At 36.8% G+C, this 20,658-nt stretch overlaps 2 protein-coding genes across 4 annotated transcripts; both read right to left on the bottom strand.

The window, feature by feature from the left end:
• Positions 1-607: 607 nt before the first annotated feature.
• On the bottom strand, positions 608-9,104 carry KLHL41 (kelch like family member 41). The gene is made up of 6 exons (XM_052674981.1): positions 7,466-9,104; positions 4,858-5,015; positions 4,660-4,767; positions 3,816-4,001; positions 2,619-2,765; positions 608-1,551 (listed from the first exon to the last, which is right to left on the bottom strand). Exons 1-6 carry the CDS (start codon positions 8,573-8,575, stop codon positions 1,440-1,442), a joined length of 1,821 nt encoding a protein of 606 aa, XP_052530941.1. The 5' UTR covers positions 8,576-9,104; the 3' UTR covers positions 608-1,439.
• A 185-nt stretch (positions 9,105-9,289) lies between these two features.
• BBS5 (Bardet-Biedl syndrome 5) lies at positions 9,290-20,658 on the bottom strand. Of its 3 annotated transcripts, none has more exons than XM_052674996.1 (12): positions 20,528-20,658; positions 19,686-19,768; positions 18,995-19,060; positions 17,468-17,517; positions 16,587-16,714; positions 15,535-15,670; positions 14,429-14,524; positions 13,817-13,879; positions 12,861-12,995; positions 12,665-12,748; positions 11,271-11,294; positions 9,290-11,163 (listed from the first exon to the last, which is right to left on the bottom strand). In XM_052674996.1, exons 1-12 carry the CDS (start codon positions 20,587-20,589, stop codon positions 11,062-11,064), a joined length of 1,029 nt encoding a protein of 342 aa, XP_052530956.1. In that variant the 5' UTR covers positions 20,590-20,658; the 3' UTR covers positions 9,290-11,061. The 3 variants fall into 3 exon arrangements, with proteins under 3 accessions (XP_052530956.1, XP_052530957.1, XP_052530958.1); XM_052674997.1 differs by lacking the exon at positions 20,528-20,658 and adding an exon at positions 20,157-20,264; XM_052674998.1 differs by lacking the exon at positions 20,528-20,658 and adding an exon at positions 19,973-20,095.

The following is a 20,658-nucleotide window of genomic DNA, read 5'->3' as shown; positions in this document are numbered from 1 at the left end:
CTTTTTTTTTTTGGTTCAAAAACCTTGGTAAGAAGAGTATATTTTTTATTGTCTGAATCCAAATGAATGCAGTGATGAAAAGCCAGGAAAAATAGAACTGACCAAAGCTGCACTGTTCTGCTGAGGCAATCCTCCTATGTGGAATGACTGAGAGCACCACTAGATGCTTGTCTGCTTATGGTGATGGTGCTTCTGATCAAACTGACAAGGGCTGAAAAGGGCTGTCGTAGAAGAGTGCTTTGGGGAAGTGCCACTGAATGCATAGTATATAGAAGGTCTGTATGCACATGATATTTTGTGTAAAATGGAGAAGATAATTATAGAAGTTAGGATAGTAGAAGGTGACCTCCAAGTCAGAGTGCTGTTCTGTGACCTTGCTTCTGTACAGGAGGGCATTGTGTAGCAGCTGGAGAATGTAAACGTGACAGTGGCTGTAGCTGAAGTGATCATGCAGGGATGGCCATGGGCTTGAGATGGACTTTGCAGTTCAGGTAGATTCAAGTTATGTATGGATAAAGTTATGAGTACTCACAATGTGGAGAGGATTAAAAGAGACTAAAAGTGGATTCAGAAAGTGTATCTATACAAAATATAAGACACCATCATGTGATATTTTAACAGCATTAAAAACGAAGTTTAATCATTACTAGTTACGAGTTTAAACATTAAAATGCATCAATTATTTCTTAGGTAGGTGCTTACTCGTGCAGTTGTTCTAGCATTTTTCAATGAATGCTTGTTCATGGCCTCAGATCTCTGAGAAAACTTACCATTAAATATTTGCTTTGGAAATAAATACAAAAGCATAAAAAAAAATGGAAATCCTTGTCATGAGAAACCAAAACATAATAGGCAAAGCTATTACCCCTATAAAATTCTCTTTTTTCCTCACAGCTGCCTACTCTGGCTAAGTGCTTCTGTTTTCAATATGCACTTCAATTCCAGGCTAAATTATTTTTTAGAAGGCTCCACTGAAAATATTTTCAAAATGACTAAAGAATGCAGGAGTTGCTTACACTGTTGAAGGGAGAAATCAGGCTGTACAAACAGCTGGTTAGAATAAAATCAGCACCTAGTAGTTGTATTTAACTTAATCCATTCATTTTTGAGCACTGTTTTCAGATCAACAGATTCAGATTTCTGGACTGAGAGTAAGGATATTTAACCAGTTCTATTTTCCATGGAGTAGAAGTCTTCATTTATTCTAATCAACATTAATTAGAATTCTTCAGGATTTTAAAGGTTAGCAAAAATTCGCTTCTTATTGATTAGCTGGTAAATACCTTAAGACTTGGATAGACAGATGAACTGTTTAACAGTTAACAGTATAACTAGTATGCTGCTACATAACTCTGAACAATCTGGAGACGTTTTCATGCAACAAATTCAGAAGAGCCTATGAAAACTCCTGCATCATATCAAATTTTTCAGCATTTTGTTTACAGCTTCGACAGCTTGAAGAGATTTAAACGTGTAGCCAAGCAGGAAGCTCCAGTCGCATATCGGATCTCTTTCAGTATGCCAATCCATTCCTTCTTTTCATCATCATACCTGCATTTAAGAAAATAAGGTCAAAATGTAGCTTTGTCTAAGAAAAGGAGAATAATCCACAGGTTCCAAAGGCTTGTAGCAACCTTGTGCTGAGCATTGCTATGAAAAGCTGCTTTTGTTCTCTAGAACTGAAGAGAAAGACATTCTTGTCGAGGTGGGTTGACTTTTTCCTGAACCCTAAATTTCACTGTGGCCTGTTTCAAACTTCACTTCTCCTATAGAAGTCTCCCACTCCTGCAGATCCCTTCTGAATTTTTTTTCAAGTTTTACATATGGAAGTGGTTTTTATGGGCATTCTGTCTATGGTTTTGCCATTTAATACTCTTCAGTCTACCACAGTAATGGAAGAGTCACGGTAGAGACACAATGTTTCATCACTTCTACTGTGACATAAATAAGTCTACAAGACTTCTGACTTTTCTCAGAACAATTACTCATCTGGCTTATTAATACGTATGTACAAACCTTTCTGTACACGTAGACTTTATTGCATAAAAATGTCATAAACCAGAATGTTTTTATGGCACACCTAAAAGGCTAACCCTGCCAACACAGACAGCCACTTACTCTTTTACCACGTCACAGAATTGTTTAGTTGGAATGGACCCTTAAAGGCCACCTAGCCCAACTCTTCTCCAGTGAATAGGGACACCTACAGCTGCTGAGAGCTCCATCCAGCATGACCTTGAAGATCTGTAAAGATGGGGCTTCCACATATCTGGGCCACCTGTTACAATGCCCTTGCCACCATTATTGTTAAAAAAACTTCTAATGTCCAATCTAAATGTCTGTCTCCTCTCTCTCTTTTCTTTTTTTTTTTTTGGCTGCTCTCAGGTCTCCTCAGACTTCTCCAGGCTGAACATTAGTAGATTGAAATAGTCATTATATCCAAATCTTGCATGTGTCACTTTCCGACAAACATTTTTATTTGTTAGCAAGTCTTTCCAATCTGTGTTACAGTTCATTTCTGAAGGTAAATGTACTATTACTGTTACTCCCTATTGTCTACAAACATCACTGTTCAATAGAGCTTTCTATTAGGAAGTTATGATTAAAGTTAAGCTTACTTCCATATGTCAGTGACTTCACTGGGTGCAAATTCTTTAGATTCGAGCTGAATCATTGCAAAACCTCCAATAGCATACAAAGATCCACTTAAGTTGACTAAACTGATAGAACTTCGCTCCTGGGGAAATTCAGGCACAATCTCCCACCTGAAGATGGATAAAAAGAAAAACATACATGTCAAATACAAGTGAAATTTACTAAATGGTTAGCACCAAAATACAGCTCCGGGTAACATAAATGATGTTTTTGAGGACTGCCTGAATGAAACTGATTAGTAAAAGGAAAAACTGCTGAGATCAGTCATCAGTGAGTTTGTCTCTCCATCCTTGCAGGAACTTCATGCAGGAATGCAAGTCTTGGTACGATGGAATTATATCTATCTCCATCCTGAGAGCAATTCTTACAGGTCTCCTCTTCCCACCATCACTGATAAGCTTTGTGTAGTTGTTATGTCTCTTCCCCTATCGCTCATTTTTCACCCTGTAGTTTCCAAAATGAATTTTCATTTCAAGTGGCAGTAATTTGAGTAATAAGTGAATAAATTAATAGAGCTCATTAAGATAATTTCAAATATTCTTCCAAGTCACAGGTAGGAACATACAAAACATACAGAAATCTCACTTTGAGACAGTGTTAACATCAAAACTAGTGAGCTGATTTGCTTCTTACGCTTATGTGATTTGTCTATAACAGAACAGTAAATGAGGACAATAGCCTGCAGATGTTTTCTGACCACAGGTTGTACCTGTCTCAACAATGGAAGAGTGAGAACGCACCAAACATAATGATAACAAAATTACCTTTACTTTCAGTTGATTTGTATACAATATATAGAGTCCAAAGTTAACTTAAAGAATTACTTGCATAATTCATTTTTCTATTGTCAAATGCTGTTAGTAGGTTTTTTTCGTCTTTTTAAAGTAGGTCTTGAAATTTAGTTTGTGTTGTGAGGTTGATGTATGCAATGCCACACATCACTGTAGATATCACAGCCAACTGTGTTTATTTACTACTTAAGTACTTACATTAATAAGTACATTGAGGACCTCTGAAAAGTTAAAAGGTATCATAATGAAGTTTTGATAATTTTATTCTAATATCAGCTTCTGAACACCTTTGTGACCATCTCAAGATTTTTAATGATGATTTTAGATGCTAAAACACTTGCTTAAAAACAGCTTGAGCATTGTACTCACTTATTTGTGGTCAGATCAAAAGCTTCAACAGATGAAGTAAGGCCTTCTTCAGTGACACCACCGGCAATGAAAATCTTGCCTTTATGGATGGCTGTTCCAAACATTGAGCGAGCCACTTTCATTGGAGCCAGGTCTCTCCAGTCTCCTTTCTTTGGATTGTATACAAATACTCTATTAGTACATTTCCTGGGGAGAAAAAGGAAAACTGTAATCTTTTTAATGAACTTTGGCTTCTTCCAAGTGAGACCTAGTTGAGGCAGTTTGTGCGTGCTTATGTTTTGTGCCTCTCTTCCTCTCCATGAGGTCCTCTCTCATATCCGACCTGGGGATAGACAGGACAGGTCTAAAAAGCACTTGTCACATCATGTTCTACTTAAAATATTCACTTGCTCAAAGAAAATAACCACCACACCCTGAGTAGCAGTAAAAGCATTGTTTTGTTTTGTTTTGTTTTTGTCACACACATTTAGGTATAAAAGGCACTAGAGATGAGGAAAAAAAATACAAAAACAAGAGCTGATAGAGTAGTTCTTTGGTATTTAAGCATTTCTATCTGGAAGGAAATATAAAGAGGATTCTCATAACCGTGATGAAGATGTTTGCTATTTCCCTTGGAAGTAAGTAAAATGGCTAAAACAACTATTTGAGATTACAACTTACATGCAGTTTTACCTTATTGAGAAAAAGCCTGTAGACTATAATGTGCTGCCTTCTGCCAAACTGCTGGTAAATTTAATGTGGAGATGTAAAAGTGGACAGCCTAATTTCTGAGTGGGGACATAAAATCTATAAAGGACCAACCAAATAATGTTCTAAATAATCATGAAAAGACTTATAGACTTACTTATCATCAGTTTTTCCACCGAGACAATATATCAATCCATTGTTTGAGATGGTAGCATGGCCATATACTTTGATGGGTAGTTTTTTGATCTCACCCCATTTCATTGCCCTGGAACAAAGAATACTGCTGTTAGGCTCCTTCAGCTAACAATGGGCTGCATATATGTCCTCTTTGGGCAGAATTAAATTTTAAACATACACAGGGTCATAGCACAATACTGAATCTAGAGACTCCTCATTGCGAAGGTCCTTGCCTGCAATTACATAGATCTTGTCGTCTGACTCTCCCAGCCCGAAGAGGCACCTGGCTGAAGGCAGTGGAGGAAGGGCAACCCACTCTCCAGCAACGCTATCCAGCTGAAACAGCACCACAACAGAAGTGTTATCAGAGGCAAGTAGTAAAAATTCACATGACAAAACTGTTCCACATATCTCACTCGGTATCTCAACAGCTCGGCTGCTCACCTGAACAAGCTATCCCTCCCTTGGTGCAGCTATTGAATGGTAATTTTTACCCACCCATGCATCGTGACACTAGCCCCCAGCAAATGCTACACAGCCCTCTTTGCACCTGCTCACCCTCATTCCTCACAGAGTTTCTTTGCTTTTTTAAGTTCTTCTTTGTTTAAAGTTCCACACTCTGTGTTGGAAAGAATGTTTAATTCTTCCTCTCTGAAGGAAGCAAATGCCTCTGCCATTCCACATCTCCACACTGAGCAGGTTGTGCTAATTACTACAGTGAGAGATGCCAGACATTATTAACAATCTCGAAGCATTATGCAGCAAATGGTACAGATGTTTCTTGTGCAATCCCCAGAGCAAAAGAGGTGTTGTTTCATCACAGATAGCTGCAAAAGTTCCTGAGACATCTTGATAAGCATTTTCACTACTGAAATACTTCTAAGATATATTGAGATGAAAACACCAAAAGAAAAGCCACAGGAGGGAAAATGAAAAGAAAACAAAACAGCAGAACATTATTTTCATAGAACTGGAGTACTTTTTTAATATCTAAGAATATTTTTTAATATTATTTTTAATATCTAAGAATTTAACATTCAACCTGAATGTTCCCTAGCATGTGGTATTTTTTCTTTTCTACTGCATATAGATTTAGTTGATAATGCACAGGCAGGAAAGGCAAAATCTGAGTTGGCATGAGTGTAAGTGCATTTGATGTAAAGTGAGAAAAAGCTCAGTCAAAGCAATCAGATCTGGCTTCAGCTCAGTGACATTCTTTTTCTAGAAGTGTGTTCCACAGTCAATATAAAATGCATCTCCTAGATTTGATGGACCACTCCTATTGAACTAGTTCTACAGCAATGGTGAAGTGTAGTTCAAGGCTGTGTTGCCCCAGGAGCTAGATTCGGGTGAAGAGGTCAAAACATGTAGGTCACAGATGGCAGCCTGCTTTCTGTATCAGTCTTGAAGATAACATCTGCACAGATGATAGAGCAATAAACAATTAGTCCTGCATTTTTGAGCCATTGGCAGCCTGGTTTTGTCCTAGCTTACCAGCTACAAAAACAAATGGTAACAGGTTGTAGTAACAGTAACAGGTGCATTACTAGCAGAGAAAGGATCATTAGGAAGTCAATGTGGTATGGCACCAAATTAACATTTTTCAGGGAGCAGCCAGATGAGTAACGCAGAAAAGTATTTTAACTATATGCAGTAATGGCAATGAGGAACCTGGAAGATGACAAGTGAGGCAGCAGGATTTCAGGCTATTAATTTAGACATATAAAGTAGCATTCTGAACATTTAATCAATTTTTAGTATCGCTCTTGAAGTTTAGTTTTTCAGAGGCCCCTATCTAGTAGCCTCATTATTCAGCTCTGGATTACATACAAAAATACATCAATGTGGTATAGCTATTGGAAGAATATAGCTGCAACAAGTTCTGCACTTCACTGATTAGCATTTTCATAAAGGAACATGAAATAGTGCTAATCCCCCTCTAGCAAAACGACTTTCCTCTCACAGCTATAAGAAATTTTTGGAACCAGCTCTTTCATGGTGTGCGAAATCAGTAACCATAGTGCTATAAACACTCGGTATTTTCATTTTTAGATATCTGAAGGCTTTAGAATCCTATCACTATTGCTCTGTTTTGCTTCATATTGTCAGAGGATCTACTTCTACATTCAGGTCAATGTGCCTAAAAACAGATCATGGCCAGTAGCACGCTGTATAAGATCATTTAAACATTAAAAGACAGCATGTAGACAGATAACTAAATATACAACAGAATTCATTTCCAATGTATGCATGCCAAATTGTTATTTTGCTGCTTTTCTGAAATATGTCATGGAAGTTAGTTTGTATTAACTGGCTTTGAATTTATAAAGATTTATACACATTAAAACTTCGCACTCAGTTGAAACATGGTAGTTAGTATAATGACATTGATAGTTTGCCAGGAGAATAGCCTTCTACCAATAAATTATGTTTTAGAATGCCCTTAGATTTTCAGATCTAAATGTGACAAAAGGACTTGTGAAATTTTAGTGAAAAAGTGACTATTAAAATAAAGATATTAATGTGTCATAAAGATATTTCATACACAAGACAAACATTATATCTATATACAAGTTACTCTTTCTTAAGATCTCACCCTGGGTTTGATCTTGTAATAGAAGATACAAGTCCCTTTGTTTAATTTATCTCTATGAGACAGGAAGAGCTATTGGAACTACTTTCCACTGATCATACAGAGACTTGACAACTCACTTGCACAGATTCTAATAACCTTAATAATAACTCTTATAAAGCACTTACCACACCAATAATTACAAAGCTTATACCTGGAAGAAGTAGGATTGGAAAGGCTGATCTTTGTTCTCCTCTTCCACATACAGTCCTCCAACAACGTAGACCTGATTTTGTTTGGTGACTATACTGGAATGGTTTCTGGGAATCTGTTCTGCCAGGGCTGCCAGATAGCATTCATTTTCGAGAGGATCATAAGCTACCGCAGCAGTGTCATTAACCAGAAGAATTAGGTCTTTGACAAACATGCCGTGCCTGGGAAGGTCATTTAGGTAGCCCGGCAGTAAATCTTCATCTCCCACATCACCATTTACTTCCCCTTTGTTTGACTTTTCTTTATTTGTGCTAGAGTCAGGCAGTTTTCCAGCAAAAGCATCCTTAATAATCTTTACTTTTTTCTGAATATCTGAGTTGCTTTTAATTATATCGTCCTTCTCAACATGTTCTTTGAAATATTTTTCTGGCATAAGACGAAAACGTATGCAGTCAAAAACTTCTCCTAGGCTCTTTACTCTGTTCTCCTTGTCTGACCGAACCCATCTCATTACTGCTTCAAATACCAGTTCTTCCTTCTCTACGTTTAAGCTGTCAGGTGAAATAACTGAGATAAGTTCATTTGGTGCAAGCTGCAGGAAGTCCTCTTCTTTGCAGATCTGCACAAAATGATCTGAGACAAAATCACGGGCAGAAAATGCAAGTCTTGGGCAATCAAGCAAAACACCTAATCGAAGGATAGCCAGACAGTTACCGACAGCAAGCCTCTTCTGAAGATAGGAGACACACACGGTGAATACAGAAGGGATCTGGAAGCGACTGGCCAAGGCAAAAATATCTTGCACGTTAGAATCATTAAGATCAATAGTTGCTGAATAAAGGTATTTGACAATCATATCCAGGATGTTGGGATCTACATTATCTAGAACTACCTCCTTCTTTTTCTCTTCATTTTGCTCAGATAAGAAATACTCACGAAAATAAGGGCTACATGCTGACAGAATCAATCTGTGGCAAGGCAGACTTCTGTCACCAGCTTTTAGGGAGCAATCTACAAATTTTTTCTCTTCCAGGAGTTCTTTGAGGCCATCCTGAAGAAGGGTGGATTGGTAGAGTCTGAGTTCTTCAGTGAGTTCCCTTTGGGAATCCATTTTGCAAATACTTGGGGAAGGGAGGGAGCAGAAAGCTTTAGCTGTTGTCTGCCCAAATGTCTGTCTGTAAAAAAGACAGACCAATGTGCTTTGCCCTGCCTGAAGCCTCTGCAACTTAATCTCAGTAGCTAAATATAGGTACCTAGTCTTACAGGTTGGAATTTAGGATGCATGGTTTGGAAAAAAATAAAGAGTTGTTCTCACAGCTGTCAAAGACTGAAAGAAGCAACTGTTGCTTTTAGTCACTATGGTCAGGTTTTGCCATCACTCTCCATATTTAATCAGAGAGATTACTTGCAATGTAAGAAATTACATGACATGAGCAAGGATGGCAGAATCTGACTCTCAGTAAGACAGCTATGAGCAAGATCATAAACATACACTTTATCAGTATTCCCAAATACAAATATTGCTAATCAACTTGTCAGATGCAATTACTGTTTTCATTGTCAGAAAGCTGCTTAATACATGGCCTTGCTACAGATTTTTAATGAGGTATTAGTCACAGAAATATTAAAAAACTCCTGATATTACTATGTAAATTGTCCCTATTCTAAAATAATTTTTATTACATACCTCACATCAGCATTTTTTAAGACATAGATTTCAAAAAAATGAATTCTGAGCTGCTTCTTAGCACTGATTTGGTTGTATTTATTTAGAAATAAACAATTCTTAAAGAATAAGTTATTCAGGTAAAGTACAGTTTTTAACAATAATTTAAAATTAGGTCTACCTCCCACTTCCAAACAATCATTCTGCATTTCAGATAATCTATAAACATCACCAATCGCTTCACATCTGATTATTTTACAAACCATTAACTGCTGTAAAACTAAACTGAAAACAGTACCTAGTAAGGAAAACAGACAAGAAAAAAAAAACAAACGTAATACAGCACACGTATATTAAATAGATCTTAACAAAAACAAATTTTTAAATCTCAATTTAAGGTAAAATATCCAAATTAATCAAGTAGTTTAAGAACCATGAACTTAGAAAAATTATGCATATGGTGAAAATTCGAAGTGTAGACTGGGAGCATATATATTGGTAATACAAAGGAAATTTGAAGCTATTGAATGCACCTTGATGAAAGACTGTACTTTGCTCAGAGTATACTTTTTACCCATACAGTACATATTTTTCTTTGAATGACAAAAAGGCAACTATTTGAATGAAAGTCAACCATTTGAATGCAAGATATGCACACAATTACAACATCACTCAAGTTTATTAAAATCACGGTTTATTTTCAACCATAGGTAGTGTTTCCTTGAAATATATATCTTGAAAGATTTACTACAATCAGCACAATTATATTTTATGCTTTACTATAACAGTCAGCTGCTGAACAACAGCTGAATGACAGCTCATTTGACTTTTTCCACTTACAGAAAATACTACAGAGGTCTTATCTCCCTAGAAAACGTAACAGCTGCATCTTCCTTTCAACAATAAATGACTCATTTCTAACACATAACACCATAAAGGTCTAATGACTCAGACACAGAATCTATTTATGTGCATGCGTTATCGTCCCTTAAAAAAAAAAAAAAAAAGGGCACTGACAAAAAAAAAAAAAAAAAGAGAGAGGAAAGATAGCCAGATTACAATAAAGTACCTGGAATGATAAGTGAAAAACTTCATAAATGATGAGACATGAAAACTAGTATTTGATATTGCTTTTTGTCCAAAAGCTGTCAGTAACATAACACTGGCTCAGTGACACAACCAACACAAATACAGAGGGTTGTACATTTTGTACATCCATGCTGCTCAGAATTAAACAAATTATGGAAATTTGAATCAATTATATTGGGAAAGTACTTCACTGTGTAAAAATATGTGAATACTTTAAGTTGAGCATAAAACTGCTATTTACTGCATTATCAAAATGATAGAGGTTTTCTTTTCTGACATGCTTCTAGGTAAAACAACGTGGTGGGGCTGTTCCTGGCAGCTGGTCACAGGGCAGCGTGTAGCCATGTGGGGCACAAAATTGCAGCTAACTGATAGAAACTGATGGCTGAAACAAGAGGATAGACCCTGTGCTTTTACAGGAAGAGGCTCACTGCTCTGGTTCAACCAAAAAAAAAAATCATAAAACCATGACACATGCTAAGAACCTGGGATGTTGGTGTGCCAGCAGCAGCCACGCAATCACAAAGCAGAACTAAAACATGTACTGCACAGCATTTTAGCATAGTAGTGGTTGTGAGCCATAAAATGGTAGCTGAAATAAAATGTCAGCCATCATTCCTGTAGTAACTTTTATAGCTTCACGCGTTTTGAATGATCTTTCTCCAATGACATACCCTTAGTTCATATTCTATAACATTTGCCTGTTTGTTTTTGTTTGTTTTTTTTTTTAAACTTTGGCATGATCTTTTGCTGCCACTCCTGTATTGTTCAATAATCCACAGATCTCACTGAATCAGTAAAGAGTCTTTCATTGGATGGGAAACAAGATGTAACCATCTAAATTAGGTCATTACTTCCCAGAGCCCCTGAAGTGTGAATCCATCCTTTAGCTTCTCTACTGCAAGTCCTAGTTCTTCTGAAAACACAGGCTCCCGATCATGTTGCTTTTGAATGTGCAAGACATTAAACAGAAAAATGAAAGAGTATACTTTTAATTATCCAGTTTGTAACAACACAAATCTAACAGTATGGGAAAAAAAGATGTTCTTACCTTGTTTTCATCAGCAAAGTAAGCCTATAAAAAAAAAAAAAAAAAGAAACAACTCACAACCTTGAGAAAAACAACAAAATTTAAATACAAGTTTGCTAGTAATTCTTTGGGTGAAAATCGGTAAGTTTTCTTGAAGAAAACAGATTATATGGTTTTTATTTTTGTTTTATAAACAAGATCAAAGTAATTCCTATGTTCAGATCAATTACAAAAGAGTTACAACAGAATTTAGGGACTGTTTTCTTTAAATAACATCAATCTCTGAATTTTCCAACATAACAAATAAAGATTTTATAATCAAAGTTTTCACATTGCATTTGTTATGCTAACAAATACTTTGTAGGGGATAAAATTTTAGTCAGCAAGCAAGCTAACAGCAATTTAATATTTTCTGCTTCATATGCATCAGTATTATTCAATTTTTTAAAAAAAATGAGACATAAAATGTGTAAAATAGTATTAAAATGCAATGAACATCACCTCAGTATAAGAAATGAACGCAGAGTAACTGCACAGTTCATCAGTTTTCTACTCTTTCACGTAGGCCTATGAAAATTATACTGTCTTTCCAATTCTGTGTGGAAAAATTAAGATTCTAACTCTGAAAATACCTGCAGCTCTGTAAGTCGTTGGACCAGCACACCACAGATTTTTGCATTTGTGAAGAAGAACCTGAGCTTTAATTCAGGTGACAAAGCCATCAAAAAAAACAAGCAAAATCTTCCTTCAAGGAAAAGGTGTTCAACCACACTGAAGACACGGTTATGTTTAGCATGTGAACACCTTCTACCTGTGAAATCAAATGAATCAGGTCTTTCTGGGTTGCAAGTAAATTTGGAAATTCCCAGAAGGAAGATCATTAAGTTCCTGGACAGCCTAATACATTTAAATTTATTTTTATTGTATTCATTTCTGAAATAAAGGGAGAGGGGTACTAATATCATTTTCTAAGCTGGTAGAAACAGGTGTGCAATGCTTGCCAGGACTGGCTCAAAATTATTGTTGCTTTTCTAAAAATCTTCTGAATTTGAATCTCAGGTGAATGTACAAATGTCAACTCTTATTAATCTGTTCCAAAAGGAGAAAGACTTTTTTTATGTGATGTATTTGATTGTACTGTGTGGCTAATCATCATCTTAATATGTGGAGAAACTACATACAAGTAGTACTACTATCTACTCCTGTTTGTTTCAAATAATAGTTTGTGCTAAGATTAAAAAAAAAAAAAACCATGCCCCAAATAAATGCACATAGCAATCAAGATTCTGATTAAAAAGCATGTAAGTGTGCTTAAGTACAGAAAGTTTAGTTGCAGCTAATTAAAACTGCATGCCACTTACATTTGAATATAAGCTTCTTTCCCACCCCTCCCCCCCCTCTGCGAAGAAGCTTACCACAAAAGCATCTGTCTGTTCACCAGGTTCTATTTCCACATCATCCTGAACCTGCTCCACTGTTAGGTCTTCAAGAGATTGAGGCTAAAAGTTAAAACACTGAATAAATTCATACATGCAGTATACATTTAATGTATTCTTGTTACTGCTTGCTAACACAATATTGCATCTAATTTACAACAGATGAGTAGACTACCTTTTCTTCCATTTCATAATCCACTCCAAATATAGGGTTAGCTGAATAAACTTTGTGAAGTGAATTAATTTCTTTCACTGCCTCCTGTAGTTTCTCCACAGGGTCTATTTTAAAGCCAAGTACATATCCTCCACTCTGCGTAACAGAGAAAAAAAGACATTTATTATTCTTTTTATTTAAACAACTGCCTATCATTCCTCTCCCAATGAGGATTTGTAGTTTAATGACAGTAAATTTAATTCTGATGATAAAAACATTACCTGTATTTTAGTATCTCAGCCTGCCACTTAAACCAGGAGTAAAACAAAAAACAATGATAATGTTTCTTTATGAGATAACTAAGCTTTAAACTGTTAGCCCGTTAGATAATGGAAAACAAATATCTTACATAGAGAAACAAGATCTAAGAAAGGTGGGAGAAGTTACAAAGTGATACAGTGATTTATTCCTAGCTACTCAGCAAGTGTTTAATCCTTGAGATCATTACTAAATAAGATGTTAAATTAACTTTATATACAAGCTTATCTGTCTATTAAATCACCATTAAAAACATTTCTGACTGAAGTCAAATTGAAGAAAAGTGATTTTGTTTCTTAGGGCAAAGCATACGTAGTTGAGAAAGATTAAAAATAGTGGTCTTGCTTAATTACAGAATTAGGTTTCAAAGACAATCTGTCAGAAGACACAGTCTCTAACAGCTAAATACTTTGAAGTGTTCAGGCTGGTTTATTGTTGCTCTGCTTAGAGACACTGTAACTCACAACAGCCATATTTACCCGAACATACTGACATTTTCAGAGGTGTGAATAATTGAATTTTTCAATTTTTTTAAAGCTGTCTTTTAATGGTCACACAGAAGGAAATTATAAATGGCTTAAAAGTAGTACTGTAACATTTTATATACACAGCTATCTAATTCTGAAAACTGCTATTTAAGGGCTATTAAAGCTTCTTACCTGCTGAGAACTCTCTATCACAAGAGCCAAGCCAAACTTTGAGTCTCTTACTTTTATTGAACGCTAGTGGTAAAGAGGTTAAAAACAAAGAAACAAACAAAAAAACCAAACAAACAACATTATAAACTGTTTTGGAAATATCTGACAACATTTAAATATATATATATATATATATTTATTATTATTATTATTTTTTTTTTTTAAAACACTGTTGTAATTACTGTTATACCTCTTGGAACCTTGGCTACTAGTATTCTCTCTATTTCAATTCTGAAACAGTAAAGCCTCAGGAAAAGTGTTTTATCAAAAATATTAATAGTTCATTCCCGAACATTAGATTTGCAGCTCAGGCATGCAGCTGACACGGAGCACAAGAGTAAATAGTTTGGAAATTAAAAATAACAAGTCATTCCTCAACATCTCTAATTGCTAATGGAAGCTTCCAATTCATCTGGACAGAAAAGAAATCCACTTTGTAGTTAATGCTGGCAAGACCAGATTTCTCCTTGACGTGGGGACATGAAATACTAAGTCAGTGTGAGATGGGAGCGTTAACTGAATACCAGAAGTTATCCCATTTCATTTTGAAAATGGCTGCTTTAAAATACTTACAATTTGTAGATACGGTATGCTGACATTAAAGCTGTCATTCATATTTGCATGCCAAACTATTCTCACATTAGTAATAAAAAATGTTCCCAGATTTCCCTATTAAAGAAAAGGTATATGTTAGAGCTGCTTTGAAATACTGAGCCTTTCTCCCCCTTGACATTATGATTACTGATACCTGTTGATCACTAGTAGGGTATAGCTTTTCAATTAATTCAATAAAGGCGTGATCCTTTCCCACAGAAACCAGTGGAAATGCTATTAATGTCTGTTAGGAAGCAAGATCCAATCTTTAAAGGACACAACACCCAAGTTGAAAATCACTTGGGAGTTCCTATGGCTGCAGCAAAGCAGTATCAAATCACAGCACAGCAGACCTGGTGAGAGTGCATAGAGTGTCTGAGAGTGTGCTTAACTGTACAGATCTGGAATTGGCATACAGAGTAAGTATAATGGCATGTGGGTTAAACTTAGGCAATTGTGTAGATGTGTGCCAAGGAAATGAAGGGGAAAGAACTTTTTAACTTGTCAGGATAAATCCTGTTTCCATTCTGGACTAAAGTTACACAGACAAAAATAACAGCTCCCATTTTGTTTTGCAGCTCTGGATAATACTTGTAAGTAGTTCCATGTGTAATAATGGAAATAGTTTCAGTTTTCTCCTTAAAGTCTTTATCAATGCACATTTCAAGACCTAGATCCCCATTCCTATATTTTCAATTTCCAGTAATCTAAAGACAACATAGTCTTACAAAGTAGTTAAGACTGCACGTAAACATACAAACACGCAGCAGAGCACTTTGGAAAGAGCAAGATTGTCTTTCAGGATGATACAGAGCTTCACACTCATAAATATCTTTTATTAACAGAAGCTGCGTATCTAGTTCCTTGCACATTAGCTGAGTCATGTAGACTTTGGTCTGCCAAGAAGAGAACTTCATTATGATGAATGGTAAATATATGAAGTCAGCTTTTCTGCATGCAATAGCTAATGAGCTGAACTAAGGGGATTGCCTGAGGTTACAAAACCATAGTAGTACAGTTGCTACATGAAAGCCAAAACATTTTAACTTCGCTGCAGTCAAACACAGTCTCACTTTTAACTTTACCTGGTCACTTGATAAATTCCACACTCCGTTGATTTTATCATATATTTGTTCTTGAGGCAATAACCTCAGTTGCTTATTCTGAATCAATGCACTTCTCAGCTTCAGATCGCGATACATTTTAGAAGTTTCATAAGCTCTGAAAAAGTAAAAAACATCATGTTAAAATTTCAGTATTTATTCTCTATTACCTTTCAGTGCTTGTTTTAGCAACAATGTGAAATGTGACATTTTCAACTTTTCTTGTTGTACAGAAACAAGAGTGCTATTAAATCATCAGCATAAATGGTTGTGTTTCAATTCTCCTTAATCAAATTAAACTTAGAAGAGGTTTTTTTTGTTACTGTTTTGGTTTCTTCTGTCATCCATTTGAACTCTTATATTGTTCATATTAAGATGTTTCTTTTCCTTAAGATTTTCATATCCCAGCCTGTACTGCAAAGCATAAATTGCTCTCATGTTATACATAGTATAGATACCAAAAATGGCATTGCTAGTTAAGTCAAAAACATCTAATTATATGTACTTACAACACCAACATCTAATAACATGTACTATTATCTGTACTTCAGAGCTCTTCAATAGAAAGCAACACTAGTGTACTATGCAGACAGTCATTCAGGCGGTTTACCTTTAGGTAGGAAAGAAACATCCATCTCAAGTCAGAGTTTTAGTCAGAGTTAAATTACCTTTGAACTCCTATTTCCACTACATGGTCAACAATCACAGACGTGGGTTATAGACATAAATGACCAATCAAAAATGCATGATTAGTTTTTTTAGGTTTTTTTTTTTTGTAATTTAATTTATTCAGTTGGTATTCAAAGGGTGAATGCTTTAATCCATGACCACTATTGGCATACATTAATTCTCTTTATGTACAGTTATCTAGTAGAATCTGTGAGCATTCTCTCTCCTCTTTCTAAAGATTGTGTTGTCCTCTTTTGGAAAGGTTTTGCCAGTGTTAAATATGGATAATCCACCAATAGTAGTAATCCCATGTAATTAATCCACTGAATTTCATAAATGAACAAACACTATTTTAAGTATGATACCTGTGCACAGCAATAACTGAAGTGAAGAGTCTGGGACTCCCAGGAACAACATTGGTAAATATGAACTCAAATCGTGTATTATTACATTTAGTCAATATATACAGAGCTTCTGTCTGTCCCCGTAATTTCTGTAAGGAAAATTTGAAATTTAATATTTTGACAGCATTGCAGCTCACACATTCAGTGGTTTAATCCTGATTCTACCACTTATCTACTGTTGTCTAGCGATTTACTGTTGTCTTTCATTTCTTTCTTTTGCCACCTCCACTGGGAGCTAGCATTTCCACCAGCAGAACTAATGAAGCCTGGCTGCCGTACATTTGTAGTATTTGCTTCTTATCATCCAGAGTCACCATCCTTCTTTTTGCTCCCAAAATGCCCTGGCTCTGCATGCAGTCCGTTGCCGACCTCAGTAGCTGCGCCAGAGGAATGGGAGAGTTGTGTCAGCCAAGGGTGATGAGTGTGCTGAGCAGCCAAGCCATACACAGACCAGTTGGTGAGCTGGCATCTACCATGTGGCTACCTGAGGAACCTACAAAATCTCCCTGCTACTTCTTTGCTGCTTGCCAAACAAATGACTTCACAGTTGCATGCAATCAGGCTACACATTTGAGAGCTTTCTTGCACAAAGTTACTGTTTCAACATCTTTGTTAGTAGTAGACACAACAAACCAACAGGCATTTCACTTATCAAGAACAGAGAAAAATCACCAGACAGTGTGATGAGTTTTACTACTTTGGGAACCAAGTATATAAATATGTAAAACTCTCCCAAACTAAATTCCTGTATTGTTTTTTTGCAAGTAAACACACTGCAATAAATAAAAATAACTAATAACACCTTTTTTAAAATATTTTAAAAAGTATTTTTTGGAACTTACTGAGTTGGCAGTTCTTGTAGTTATATTTATAATGCAGTTGTAACCAACAGCTAAATGGAAAGAAAAAAAAACAGTTTTGAGAAAAACCGTAGTCAAAATTATGAAGCACAGTACTGAATTTTGTAGCTTTGGGTGCTGTTCTCAAGAATTCCATACTGTGGTTAACCATCTGGGCTCTCATCATAAAGTCAAAGACCTCAGGAGGTCATCTGCTCCAATGCTCTTCTCAAAGCAGAACTAATTCCATCTGGATGCTCAAGGTAGTGTTCAGCTCAGTTTTGAGTATCTCCAAAGAAGTAAAGAGGTATTTCCAAATCTGAGTATTTCCAGTCACTCTGGAAGCTTGTACCACTGTCAGTCTGCCACTCTGGTGAACATTTTTCTCCTAATATCTAATCAGTTTCTCTTGTTTCAACTGTTTATTGCTGCCTCTCATCCTGCCAGTCATACACTACAAGGCAGCCCATTTCATCATTAAGTCACACTTAAATTTTACCCTTAGAAATAAACATTTAAATAAACAGCAATGTAATACTTTGTGGGGAAAAAAAAAAAATAAGGAGGTGACAAAGAAAAAACAGCAGCAAACTAGAAAGTGTAAGAGAATAAATAAGAAGAGAGAAAACAAGGTATAAATTTCATTTTGCATCTTCTACAGCAGTGTTCTGATACAAAATAGGAATAAAGAACTCATCCTTGACATTCAACATAAAATTGAAGCCATAAAGTGGTGCTGGCCTAAATCTATAGATACCAATTATTACAATTTACCACAAATTCGCCCAGCCAGATTCTGAAAAAAAGAGAGAAAGAAACAGGATTTGCTTCTGCAAGATTTTGCATCTCTAAAAGCTCAGTTCTGGCAGCATGTTTGTGTGCACTTGTGCATATGCACATCTATGAGAGAGCACATACAGAAGAACAAGCAATCAGAGCCATAATTCGCACTGCTTAGGAGCAGAACAGATTTCATTACTGACTGGCTTTCAGAACCGAGCCCTGGAAATGATCTGGGTACTGAGTAAGAGCATCTTGGCCCTACTTCAGCAAACTAAATTCCAGTAAACTAGCTGGCTACTCACACAGTTAAAATTAGAAGCTTATTCACAGCTCACAATAGTAGATTTGGAAAGGAAGGTACTTCTGGGGAATAAAAACTGTATGTGAATTAAACAGGCGGCAATGTGAGGTTTAAGGGTTTAAGTGATGCAAATGATGAAGAAATTCAAACTTACGTTTCTTTCTAGGAAAAAAAAAAGTTGCAGACAGGTTAAACAAACGATACGTCTAAAATACTCTTCAATTTCTGTCCTTATAAACTGCCATTAAATATTAACATTTCACTATGAATTAAAATAACAGTTTCCATACTACAGATTCATCGTAACAGTTTATTTCAGACTGTATAGAAAGAGCAGGCCAAGCTTTTACTACTCTGTAGTGCAATCTATGGTATTGTGAACACGTAGCATGCCACTACAAAGGAAACAGCATATTTTCAATCGTTTAATAGAAGATAATACTTACAGAGATTAACTCTGGGCAGTGACAATGAGCGCCAAATAATCCTCAAATTTGTCACAAGCAGCCTACCTGGAAATAAAGGGTGTAAATAGTTTTAATCTGAATAGCTACCATTAAAGTAAACATTCAATTCTGTGGTAAATATTTACCTATAGTTTTGCAAAACCATAATATTCCTTCCTCATGACAGGAAGAAGAAAAAGAGGATATCCCTGCAGGACAATCTCTATTTGTCTTCCTTCCACTGCCCTAATTTTTTTTTAATACCAGGAGAAGAAATCCAGCAAGAAGGAGCAAATGAAAGAACCTCTACGTATACCAGCATTCCTCACAACCAAACACCAAACAGTAATTGATTCCATATCCCCCTGACTGGTAAAAAAAGCAGAGACACAATTAGCACACAGCTGCTCTGGGAGGGGAGACCGTGCGTTAAGAGCCCAGCTGACTTCATAAATAACCTTGCTTCTTTATGTCACATGCAAACTTCTTCAATTCAGCAGCACATCCAGCCACTGGAAGGGTTGCTGAGCATGCTGGCAGCCCTGCACACTTACACCCCCCGTAACCGAACAAGATACTATTTGAAAATACTCCCAGCAGAAACAGACCTGTGAAACAGGAGGGTTCATTTTCTGAAACAGATGTAGATTAACTATCAGGAAGGTTACAGTTTCTCTGAGCAAGTAGGTACCTCTGTCTCCATTGTTTCCTTTGGTATCTTCAATGGACTCCAGGCAGTCTATAAGGACTTCTCCAGATCTCATTTTCATTTGCCTAAAAAAGGAAAATAAAAATTAAAAAAAAAAACATGCACAAAAAACAAAAACACACAAAAAAAACCAAAAAAAAAAACCAAAAAAACCACAACCTAATGAAAGACTGCATTTATCCTCCCAGGGAGGGCCATTTATATTTCCTCACTCACCTCCCTTACAGCAAATGCACATCTGCACACACACACAAATCAACCACATATACCTGAAGTCGTCATTGCCATACAGAACACGTGGAAAATACCAATGTCTTTATTCTTAAATTGTAACAGTAAATAACTGTGTAGGAAACATGATAAGCAAACTGCATCCAAACACTGGGAGGAGGCACGTGAGAGCAAGGCAGAAAAGCTAAGAACTCTCGTGGATCTCAATGTCTCGTTCCGTACCTTTGGCCCCACCACACAGACGTTACAAAAACAAAAGCACTCCCGGGACGTGAATTCCCTTTTTATTTTGACTTCCCGACTCCAGAAAACAAACAACCCCCCCCATAGCTGCATTTGGGTGTCTGCGTTTTAAACAGACAATAGTGCCACCTAGTGGCGCCTCAGCGGCACGGCACAGTCCACCCCTCCGCCTCTTTCCGCCCCTCCGCGTCACGTGACGGAGCAGCCATCACAGCCAGGGCGTCCCGGCACGCACCGCGCCGCTGAGAGCGGCCTCAACCCAGTTCACCGACAGGCAGCGATAACTGCGACCGTCCGGTCGAGTCCCCACAGCCCCGCTGTAAGGGCGGGGCAGGCAAGCAGGCACTCACTGCGGGGAGATGTCGAAGCGGACATCTCTGTCCTCCCACAGCACGTCAAGCACGGCGCTCATGGCTGTCCGCTGCTTAGCTTCCCACCGGCAAGAGCTCGCGCCACCCTGGCAACGGGGGTGCTACCGCGC

The sequence above is a fragment of the Tympanuchus pallidicinctus genome, unplaced genomic scaffold (genome assembly GCF_026119805.1).
Source record: "Tympanuchus pallidicinctus isolate F22 unplaced genomic scaffold, pur_lepc_1.0 scaffold15, whole genome shotgun sequence".
NCBI lineage: Eukaryota > Metazoa > Chordata > Aves > Galliformes > Phasianidae > Tympanuchus > Tympanuchus pallidicinctus.
Note: the sequence above shows the minus strand (reverse complement) of the source record. Positions and strands in the feature narration are given on the sequence as shown.